General features: G+C 33.4%; 1 protein-coding gene and 1 long non-coding RNA gene across 2 annotated transcripts; one reads left to right on the forward strand and one right to left on the reverse strand.

The window, feature by feature from the left end:
- The first annotated feature begins 1,691 nt into the window (after nucleotides 1-1,691).
- Nucleotides 1,692-3,144, forward strand: LOC108826231 (uncharacterized). The gene is made up of 4 exons (XR_001945398.2): nucleotides 1,692-2,222; nucleotides 2,308-2,370; nucleotides 2,449-2,810; nucleotides 2,932-3,144. It is a non-coding gene; the product is annotated as an uncharacterized LOC108826231 (long non-coding RNA).
- A 5,960-nt stretch (nucleotides 3,145-9,104) lies between these two features.
- Nucleotides 9,105-11,962, reverse strand: LOC108824716 (wax ester synthase/diacylglycerol acyltransferase 7). The gene is made up of 7 exons (XM_018598114.2): nucleotides 11,750-11,962; nucleotides 10,312-10,893; nucleotides 10,138-10,204; nucleotides 9,930-10,042; nucleotides 9,628-9,837; nucleotides 9,408-9,545; nucleotides 9,105-9,302 (listed from the first exon to the last, which is right to left on the reverse strand). Exons 1-7 carry the CDS (start codon nucleotides 11,918-11,920, stop codon nucleotides 9,105-9,107), a joined length of 1,479 nt encoding a protein of 492 aa, XP_018453616.1. The 5' UTR covers nucleotides 11,921-11,962.

The following is an 11,962-nucleotide window of genomic DNA, read 5'->3' on the forward strand; positions in this document are numbered from 1 at the left end:
TTTATTGATGAAGCGAGGCTACTGTAAGGTCCAGAAACAAATTATGTTGGTTTTTGTTTGCTGGTCTCGGGCGAGTGGTTAGGAGCCAGGGGTCATTCTATACTGAGATAGAAGCCCCTGTTCCCACCCTTTTGATTAGTCCTTTGCTAACCAGAGATCTAGCAGATACAATACTCCTCCAGCCATAGGAAGGGGAGTAAGAACGGATCGGTTCCAGGGGTGAAGCGTTCCTGAAATACCGTACCTTAAACACTCGAGAGAAGAGAGTGTTTGGCTTATGAATTAAACGCCAAAGTTGCTTCATATAGTTTTATTGATGGCTCGTGGAAGGACAAGGATATCTTCTCGGGACAAGGGTGGTTTAGTACCTTGGAAGGCTTTGAGGGACTTATGGAAGCGAGAAATGTTAGGGCAAGTATCTCCCCACTTCATTCGGAGGTGGAGGCATTGGTATAGGCAATGGAATGCATGAGGAATTTGCGACAGTTTCAGGTTACGTTTGCAACGGATTGTACTCAGTTGGTGAAGATGGTTTCAGAACCAGAAGAGTGGCCAGCTTTTGCAAGTTATCTGGAGGACATTAAGATATTACAAGACAGTTTTGTGAGCTCACAGCTCATCCATGTACCACGTACGGAGAATTCAAGGGCGGATCGTTTAGCACGAAGTGCCAGACAACAATCGTCTTTCGTCGTTCACATGGATGCAAAGTTTCCAGTGTGGTGTGCAGAGTCTATATGAGTCTGTTTTGTTGATGACAAAAAAAAAAAATTATAAATATAAGTATATATATTAATACGTGTTAAAATCAGATAAAGAGACAATGTAGGTCAGTGGTATGAGAGTCATCTGATGCGCCGAGAGGTGCCGGGTTCGAATCTTCAGAGGTGCATAGTTTTTCTCTTGTTTTTAACTCCGCGAGTCAGGAAAAAAAATTTAAAAACCAACTAAATTTGTCCCACATCACTAATTCTACTTTCAGAGGAGTCTTGAGTCTTCTATATATACAAAGAGAAGGTTATCCCTCTTACCAGACGAATGGGCCTGTATCACGGGCCAATCATTTGTCAACGAGCCCAAAATTTAGCTAAAATAAATCGGTTCAAGCCTGATTAGGCGGCAATTAATCGGATTTCAAGCCATTAATCGCATCTCCGATTAATTATAGTGATTTGGCTAAAGTCGAGGTGTGCCTTTGACGCCGAGCGCCTAGGCGGCCGCAAAATCGGCTGGGCGCCCGCGTTTTAGAACACTGGTTATAGGTTAATAAAAGCAAAACGTAACCCGCGCGTTTTAGAACACTGGTTATAGGTTAATAAAAGCAAAACGTAACCCGTTAAAAATGTTGTCAAAATAACCGAATGGGCTTTGCTAATGAGACTTGCGAAATTAATTGGATAAATTAGCAAAAAAAAATTGAATTAAAACTAGTGGCAGTGAATTGTAGATGATGATAAAGAAATAAGAATTATTTCTCATTTGTATTTCACTTTTAATAGGATATATATGTGTTTTCTTGGGCCAATCCTTTATGTTAGAGCAGCCACAACGGAGTGTTTTAATGAATCCTTAGCGTGTGTTTTTAGGCAAATAACATAAAAGTAATAATAAAAAATTTGTAACCCAAGGATTGATCCTTAATTAAGGAATTTAAGGATCAAATCCTTAAGGACGTGGCAAAGCGTGAGTGGTCTGTTGGGGTTTGTGTTTTGCGTCTGGAAAAAAACATTCACTTTCAATCACGAAAAAAAAAAATCTCGAAGGCGAAAGGCGATTTGGCTCTGAGAAAAGAGACCGAAACCCTAATCTATGCAGGAGGATGATGAATTTGGGGAGGAAGAATCGAATATATGTTTCAAGAACCAAGAGATTCTGGTGGCCACGATCTGGATTCAAGCTTTCATTGGTACCAATTTCGATTTCTCGACGTACTCCTCGGATTTGAAATCGGTTCTAGGGATTCATTGGTTATGGTGTCCAGTAGACAAGTTACTTTCTGTAAACGACGTAATGGTCTCATGGAGAAAGCTCGTCAGCTCTCGATTCTCTGTGGATCCTCCGTAGCTGTCCTCATTGTTTCCTCTACTTGACTCTGTTCTGACTTGTAAAACAGAGGAAAGAGCAGTTACAAGATTCTCTCGCCTGACATCATGGTGTGGACAATGATTCTGTTAAGCCATCACCAAGACTGGCAAGAAAGGGCGAGAGAGGAAGTGAGGCAGGTATTCGGTTTAGAGTTTTTAGATACTGGTTGTTTGTTTGTTTGTTTCAGCTCGAAACTGATATGTAAGCTAACGGGTGATACAGTGAACAAGACTGAAGAACAGATTTGGAAGCATATCAATGGACGACGCTTCCTCAACAAGCTAGGTCTGTGACTTTGAAGCTTTATGAGAGTTTTTTAGGTTGCAAAACTTGTTAACGGTTTTGTTGTTGCTTGTTTAATAGAGGAGAAGGAAAGAGAGAAAGAGTAACTGACTTTTTAGCAGGCAACAGACTTTTGTACACTCTTTGCAGGCTACGGACTTTTTAGCTCGTGCCCTTTTTAGGCAACAAGATAATTTCTTTGTTTACTACAGTTAAGTTCCCCGGATTATTTCTCCATTTTACATTTGTGTTAGTCCCCAGTTTGATTGTTTGGTATGTGCCTTTGCTTCCAGAACTGTACCACTTGCTGCCTAGACGCTTTGATGGGAGACGCAGTCAGAAGCTAGAAACAGTGAAGGAACTGAATAAAGAAAAAGCTAGGTACCCTAGATTGGCAAATCTCCACCTCTTTCTGAGGATGATTTATGGTGGGAGGTTGCAGGGTAAAGTGTTAGAGACAACGCTACAGTTTTAGTTTCTTTTGATGTTTAAGTGTTGAAAACTCATCTCTGATCTATATTCCACGCATAGCCTCACTGTTTTTTGTTTTGGTTTCTTCAACAGCTTGGAGCTGAGAGAGGAGTGGAGATTAGAGAACCGGAAAGCATTTGCCAACATATAGTCTGATCTGGTGTTTGGGATTTCGCTGTTCGTTGCCAATTATTTGGTAGATTTATGACATTCTGTTTCCAATCTATAATGACATTCTACACTCGGTTGTGTAATAGGAAAATTATGCATGGATTTATACATATATACACAAATAAAATTTTCAAAGTTCTAAGATTCAATTCAAAAAAAAAAAATTCTAAAAACTCCATGATAAATAACACCATTGGAGATACAATTATGGTTAGAGTTCTTAACTATTCAAAAAAAAAAAACAATATTCTAATCCTAAGGACTCCAATAGTGGGTAACACCATTGGAGGTGCTCTTAGGGTGTGTAGGGTAAGAGATTCAATGTTAATACCATTCTTCTGCATATGGAAATTCTTCTTTAGATTATTTACAAATTCTCTTCCTCCATATGATTGAAATTCATTTACTCTTATACTAATTGATTTTGACTAGTGTTTTGAAGGTATTATAAAACTTAATATCGAACTTATAATTTAAGGGATAAATCCATGAGAACTGAGTAGAATCATCCATAAAAATTGCACAAGATTAAAAACCTTTATTGAATACAATGGGAGACTACCATAGATCACAATAAATTTGATTTAGGGGTTGAGTAACATGAGACTAATACTGAAAAAACTATAATATACTATTTTTATACATCTAGAAATGCTCAGACTTAAGGACTGATCTATTCATATTGACTTTAATTTCTTTGATTGAGTTGAGTTTTTGAAGAATCTTAGAGTTGGGTTGACCAAGCCTCAGAGGCCACATATCTTCTGACGCAGAAACATAGCAATATGAGAATAGACTGCAAACTCTCAAATCTTCAACATATATAGTCCCATTATTTTGAGGATCCTTTGACATCATTTTCTCCTTAATTATGTCAACAAGATGAAAATTGTTTAGCATTAAACACTGCACGAATAATCCTCACCAATTTTAGAGACTGACAACATATATTTTTTGTATATCATGACAAATCAAAATTTCATTCAAGGATATAATACATGGAGCAGATGAAATAATAGCGGAACCAACATGTGTGATAGAGAGGTAAGCACCAACTCGTACCACTGCAACATCATTACCTTCAAAGGGAAGGACACCTTAAAGATTACTCATGAAGAAGTAATGTATCTTGAGTATGGATACCATTCCTTCTCACCAAGCACACACATAGAGGAAAAATCTTCAATAGTTTGATAGTTATTTTCAAATATGTTGTAGCGTTTAATTGTATGAACAATCCTACTACATGTTTGACAAGTTGGTATTTCTCCATGAGTGTTACTAGTGGTCCAATGTTGAGAGAAACCACAAATTTACAAGAATAGCCTTATATTACATGGTAAGAACCAGAACAACTCTTCCACAATAGATTGGGTTGTAAGCTGTTTCGGTTTCATAGTTATATATACTATATTTTCTTGAGTACAAAAAGCCATATGAGGATTGACTATAGTGTTGTCCTCGTATGATTTTGGCTTGGAATAAAACCTTTGAACTTCAGAGATCATCACATCGTTAAATGTTGCAGCCAAGAACTTTGTGAGGGAAATTTGAATGACAGACGTGGTGAGATCATATTTTCTGCTGAGACCATATGAGGATTGAATACATTGTTGTCCTCGTATGATTGTAGCTTAGCATCAAACCTTTTAACTTTAGAGATCATCACATCGTTAAATATTGCAGCCAAGAACTTTGTGAAGAAAATTTGAATGACATACGTGATGAGATCATATTTTCTGCTGAGACTATTTAAAAGCCAAAAAAAATCACAGATTCATCACTAATTTTCCAATAGCACTCAAAGAATCACATATTGTCTTGAAGTGCCGACAATACACAACAGAAGTCTTGTCTTTCTTTGTTAGCAGCTGCAAGCTTTGTCGAAAAGAGTGTTCTTTAGCAAGGAAGTTTTTGTTGAAATCGTTAGCTAGTGAACCCAGAACAGAGTTCCAAATAGTTAGGAGTGCACTAGGTGACCAGTATAGAACCACAACTCAAATTGAGGGTTGTTTTCCGACATTTACGATTCCTCAAACAATAGTGTGCGTCGTCAGTGGGGGTGCAATAGATCTATTGGAAAACCCCAACAGCTTCGAACTAGAAAATAAGGATTCGAAATGAGTTTTTCATACCAAGTAATTGTTTGTTGAGCTTTAGCATGACAGCGACTCAGGAAAGGATAAGGATATAAAAGATTTGCCATTAATCAATATGAAAGTTAGAATACTTCAATGTGAAAATAGCGAAGAAGGCAAACTTTTGAACATTTATTACTTTCAATTTATCTTGGAAAAATGATTGTTGGCTACATGAAATATTGACCATCACATGGCTAACCATGCAAACTAAATTAATGTATAACTAACTACACGAAGTATATGTTATACATGATAACATCCCTCAACTTAATGATGTTATGTAGTTAACATCACGAGTTTATTTTCATTCATCCAAAACTGATATAGGTGACAGAGACCGTTTAAATATCTCGTTTCATCAATTAAAATATTATCAACCTGACCGTAATTTATGTAAAATTAGATTTTAAATCGCTTTAAAAGCGTAAGAATTTTTTTAACAAAATTTAATTTAAAAAATCAATATGTCTTAATATTTTTTATTACTAGTGTTTTACCTTTTTATTTTAGTGAATTTGAAAACTATATAATTATATTATTTTGTTCCTATTAAATTTGAAAGTTATATAAGATTATTTTTTAAATTATTTTAATCTGTTTTATTATTAAAATTTAATGTAGTTCTGTAATTCATTTGATTACTTATTTGATATATACTTATCTGACTCTAAAAATTTTTTTTTAATACAAAATTAATTAAATTAATGAATTATTTTATTTATATTTTCATAAACAAAATTTTCATTCACTTAAGCTTAGTAAAACTGTAATATTAGATTTGTATTATTAAATTACATTTATTCTTAAAAGTATATTATTAATAACTATATACACAAGATAATATTTGGTTTAAGTTGACATCAAATAAGTTTTAAGCAAATAAAATGTCAGATTAACGTTAAATAAGTTTTATAATTAAAATAAATATATCATATTCTGTATGATTTTTCAAATTTATATAAATATTAATAATATAATTATATACTTTTCAAATACACTAAAATAAAAATTCTAAAATATTACTTATCAAATAATATTAAAAATATTTATTTTGTAAATTAAATTTTGTTAAAAAAATTCTTACGCTTTTAAAACGCGGTTTAAAATCTAATTTTACATAAATTACGGAGAGATTGATAATATTTATTTGATGAAACGAGATATTTAAACGGCCTCTGTCGCCTACATCAGTTTTTTGGATGAATGAAAATAAACTTGTGATGTTAACTACATTACATCATTAAGTTGAGGGATGTTGTCATACATAACATATACTTCGTGTAACTAGGTATACATTAGTTTAGTTTGCATGGTTAGCCATGCGATGGCTAATACTTCACGTAGCCAGCGATCATTTTTTCATTTATCTTTAAGAAAATGATTACAAGGATATTTACAGAGCTTTTGGAAGAATATAAAGGTCCTCGATTACACAGTTGAGAAGTGAGCATTGACAGTGAATAAATATAAGAGAAGATCAAAACATTTTTAGATAAGAGTCAACCACTCTCCTGTACAATCATCTAGAACTCGATAGAAAAGGCCTTGAAATTATGTTGGTGCTAAAGAACAAATGGGCTTCTATTGAACTTGCGAAATTGAATATTGATGGGTGAGATTTTCTTTTTGACTTATAGTCTAAACATCTATTTATATCATTACTAGATATGGATCCGTGCGTTACACGGATTTTATTTGATATTTAATTTTTCATGGACACATAAAAATGAAATATTTTTCAAATTAGTTCTTGAATTTGTAAGTATATATTGGTCTTATTTTAGTAATAATAATTTTTTCTTACATAAATTTTGATTGATATTTCTATTTTAGTAATTATGGTGTTTTAGATAATATATTAATATTTTATTTTTAATTACATTTAAAAATAAATAATAGTTATAATTAATTGAAACATATAGAACTGTGAACTCTCTATAATATTTATATTGTCTAAGATAAATTAAAAACAATACAATTCAAAATATTTAAGTTACAAAACACCTATCAATATATATTATTGATAGTTACCTAAATATCAAATATAGTACTAAATAAAAAATCAAATATGTTTATTTTATCATCCATGGTGTGACTTTAACTTTTTATATATTATATATTATTGAATTTTTTATATATAAGATTTTGTAGTATACTACTGTACTTATGTTTTAAAAATCTCAAGCTATGCAGTTGTAATGACTTTTGATAGTGCGATGTATAGCTGTAAGATTGGATTTGGCAAATATAGACCAACCTTTTAAGGTTCAACCTTAACTCTTGTTGATAGTCATTGCATAGCAAACTCGTATAGGAAATTAGTGTTATTTCAGTTTAAAAGGTCATTTTGCATATGTTGGTATTAGACTTATTCAAGAAATAAAAATATGTTTTTCCACATAACTTCTATTAGGATTACTACTTCAGTAATCACTAATCATGTTGTCTAGGTCTAAGTTTCAGTAACATTGTCTATTGCAAAGTTTTTCTCTTTGATTTCAATTCTTTAATAGCATGACCTACAATATTCCATTGCAAAGTCCTTCTGTTTTATTTAAATACATAATTGTCATGTGTTCCGATCATGTTAATTACTAACTTTGAAGAACTAAACTTTATATAATAAGATAATTTTAAAATTTTCTTTTTCATTTTTTTAATATCTTAGTAAATATATTTTTAATCGTTATATATTTTAAATATTTTTCTTACAATTATATTTTATTTAGAAATATAGGAAACAGAAATTGGTATCAGATAAATTATTTGACTAATATTTTAGTCAAATGTTTGCTCGTGAGGGTAAATAGAGTGTGGTCAGCTTCTAATGTTAAGTGTTTGAAATCAAATACTTCGAAGCTGATTGTGTGGTTCCATTATTGTTACAATGATGCAAAATAGGCTCTAGCGGATATGATGGCCAAGAAATCGAAATGCAGATGGGGTAACCTCTTCGGTTACATAGTCCTACCATTCTCCGTCAGGCTAGAGACCGACCCTCTAGAATACTTGCGCCGAGCTAAAGTTATAGTAGACCACAAAAAGCTCTCCCTTGAGGCTGTATTTTCTATGGCCTTCTTTAAGTTGGTACTAAAATTTCTGGGGCTCAAGGTAAAACTAAGTTGCTAATATATATACTCTAAGGTTAAGTACATGGGTATTATCTAATGGAGAACCAAATTGTAAATATAGGCAAGTGTAGTTTTTTTAAGGAAAGTGATACATAGCACAACGACATTCTCAAATATCGTCGGTCCAAAGGAAGAAATTACTTTTCACGGCCATCCGTTGTCTTATATCGCCCCTAGTGTTTTTGGCCACCCACATGTAAGTGTGCGCTTACATATACAGGATCATTATTAGTGTGCTAAATCCTCTTTATATAAATTATCTGCTAACTATGTTTTGTATGTGTAAAGGCTCTTATTCTACATTTCCAAAGTTATCGAAACAAGGTCATAATATCAGTAACAGCCGATCCAACAGTCGTTCCTGTTCCTCACAAGATGTGTGATGATTTGGTGGAGTCTCTCGAGTTAATTAAATCGTCTGTCCTAGAAAGACGGTTATATAAGATGGAGGTTTAATGAAAACTCTTGTATGATCCATTTCTTATATGTACTACTCTTTAATGAATAACCTTACTAAGCTATAGCAACTAATAAATATCAGTATAAATATTTATAAGATATCAAGTCTTATATTAAGCTCATTCAAAAAAACAAGTCTTATATTAAGCAAATTGTAACTATTGTTTAAAGTAAGATTTTCAATTACTTCAGTTCAGTTGCAAGGTGAATATCAATTTAATAATATATGCCATATAACATTTTAATCTTCTGCTTAGAAAATATATTTTCATCTCATCTACTATGAAACAATATGTGAAATGAATTTAGAATATTTGAGATTGAAGGTTTGTTGGTTAACATTTTTCCACCAAACAAAGACTACTTAATTACACATATTATTCACCCGTACGGATACTTGTTCATCATTCAGCAGTCCTTTTTCTACAAGAGCGATTTTCATAGATTTCAAAGACTCCTCCATTTCATCACAGAGCTTGTGAGGATCTGGTATGATTGTCGGGTCAACCGCTATAGAGATTGCCATCTTGTCCGCATAACTTTGTAAATGGATCATCAATGCCTATCAAACACACGTAAGTCATGAAGAGCAAAAAAAAAACTACTAAGAAGAAAAAGGTTGTGATACGTTATGTCTTGTTGAGTAGCTATTTCTCTCTTTACATACTTGTGGGTGTCCATAGACACTAGGAATTATGTACGCAATTGGATGGCCATGGAAACTGATTTCCTCCGTTGGGCCATTGACGTTTGAAATGCATGCCGTTGTGCTTAATAAAACTCGTTTGAACAATGCTGCTCCTATCTACAATGAAAAGAGTTATAAATAAGTTCCCTACTTCCACCAAGCAGACAAAAATTGAGTAAAATTGATCAGTTTTATACACCTTTGCACCAAACACACTAATAATGAAGCTCAGAATCGAATAAAGTACAGGAGCATGAAGAGAGTTCTTCTTTTGATCCATTGTGGATTTAGCTTTCGATAGATAGACCAATGGATCGGTTTCTAAACCAATCGACAGTGGTAACACAACTATGTTGATATGGTTTCCCCATCTGCATTTCGAATCTTTTTCCATCATATCTGCCAATGGCTTCATTCATAATTGCCTTGTGTCACAAATAATGTATTTTTTTTCTTCTACAACTTTGAACTATTGTGTATTTAAAGGTGCAAGTTTCTAACCTGGATTCCAAATTTCGACCTTAAGTTTACCAAAACACCTGCACGAACTCGTATATTACATGGAATATTATTTAGAAGCGGCGTTGACGTTCCACCATGCTCACTCGTCTTGTCTTTTATAAGGTTAAGGAGCAACACATAAATGCAAAAAAATTAGACATATATAAATAACATTTATAATATGTTATTTTTGCAATTCAATGTTTACCATGTGCTCCGTTTATATAGCGCGAGAGAGCAGCTTGTGTAACTCCAAGTAGAACATCGTTGATAGTCTAAAGATGGTCACAAGATCATGAAGAAGAGGAACACTTAATTTTTTTTTTTGAAAAGTTATATAGAAGAAATCATATTAAATACTAAAAAAATTAGTCTAACTTACCATGTCCATGGCGTCCTTTATAATTCTAATGTCATCCAAAGAAACAATTCGATGAGAAAATCTCCTATAATTTCTATCGGCTTCTGCGCCACCTTTTAGAGACGTTTCTGTATCCTTCAAAAACAACACCGTAGCCAAGAGTAGCAGAAGATCTATGATGGTATTCCAAATCAATCTCGTTGTAGCATAAATTGCAACCATCGAACTTAAGAACCATCCTGTGTCTCTAATGCCATCTGACACATTTTCACGTCGTCTAAGAATAGGAATAGTAGGAAGTGCTTCAGGGTCTGATGTTTTATGAGTACACGCCATGATGAGAGACATACGAGACATTCCATCTCCCAACGAATGGTGAGACCTTATGATACCGACCGCTTCTGCATCAGATGTTTTGACATTGAGGATGTGTATATCCCACAAGGGTCTTGATCTATCGAGAGGAAGCGTTGTAAGTCGTGATATGTAGTCCTCTACGAATCTGTCTCCTTTGTCACCAATTTCGCCAGTGTCTATGTCTGGTACGAATACATGATCTTCTACATTGACTTCTGTTTTGATCCATCTTGCACCGTCATCAGCCTATAACGTTAGCACACCAGAAACCAAATGAAATTGTAAGAATTATTAGGAGACGAAATATTTAAAACGCACACTAGTTAACATGGACCGCAGCATTCGAGAGCGAAGTATATGCTTTAATACGTTTTCAGAATATACAACAATAACATCGCCTATAAAATAAATGAAAAGTTTCAAAACAAATTCCTTTTTTTTGTCTTTTGTCAAAAAAGAAAAAAATTGTCGGCTAGACTGTGAGAGAATATTTTTGTTTTGTTTTGTTTCGTTTCAAACTTTTCCGGGTGAATTATGAACTAACCAAAATTTCAATATGAAGAATATACTATATCATATTTCATCCGATTAACAATAAAAATGTATATACATATTTATGGTTATCAATTGAAGTATGATACAAATTGTGGCTAACCTTGATGTGATAACAGTTTGTATTATAATTCATTTGATGACTAAAGGAAAGGAATATTTTATACATTTTCATAGTTATCAAATGAAGTATGATAAAAATTATGTATATGTGGCTAACATGTAAAATGCTTCATAAAATGTATACATAACTATTATTATTAAGTGCAACGTCAAACGCACATAATCGAAGTTCCCTTTGTTTCCTTGACAATTCTCAATGTTTGGTTGAAGGGCAAAACAAATGCAAAAACTAAAAGATAGACAATTTAGTAATTTAACAGAAAAAATTATAAACAGTTTATATACTTATAAAAATTTGAGACTCAAAACAAATGTTTCACTAGCTATATTCAGAATCTAACCCATGTGAATTTATATGTTATATCGAAACCAAAAGAAGCAGAAGGAACGCATGAACGATTGCAAGATGGAACATATCCAGGTTTACCAGCTTGCTGGAGAGACGAGGATGCTTGGAAACGTTTTGCTTCAAATCATCAAGAATTACATCAGGATTAATCTTTGTTTTGAACCCTATAGTGATGACGGTGCAGTAATCGGTGCCAGATGATTGAAAAATACGTGCCATAGGGCTGAGCGGCTCCTCCTCCTCGTTCATTCTCCTTGTGTGCTCCTCTTATACGTATCTTCAGTATCTTCA

This window comes from Raphanus sativus, chromosome 9, assembly GCF_000801105.2.
Source record: "Raphanus sativus cultivar WK10039 chromosome 9, ASM80110v3, whole genome shotgun sequence".
Classification (NCBI taxonomy): Eukaryota; Viridiplantae; Streptophyta; class Magnoliopsida; order Brassicales; family Brassicaceae; genus Raphanus; species Raphanus sativus.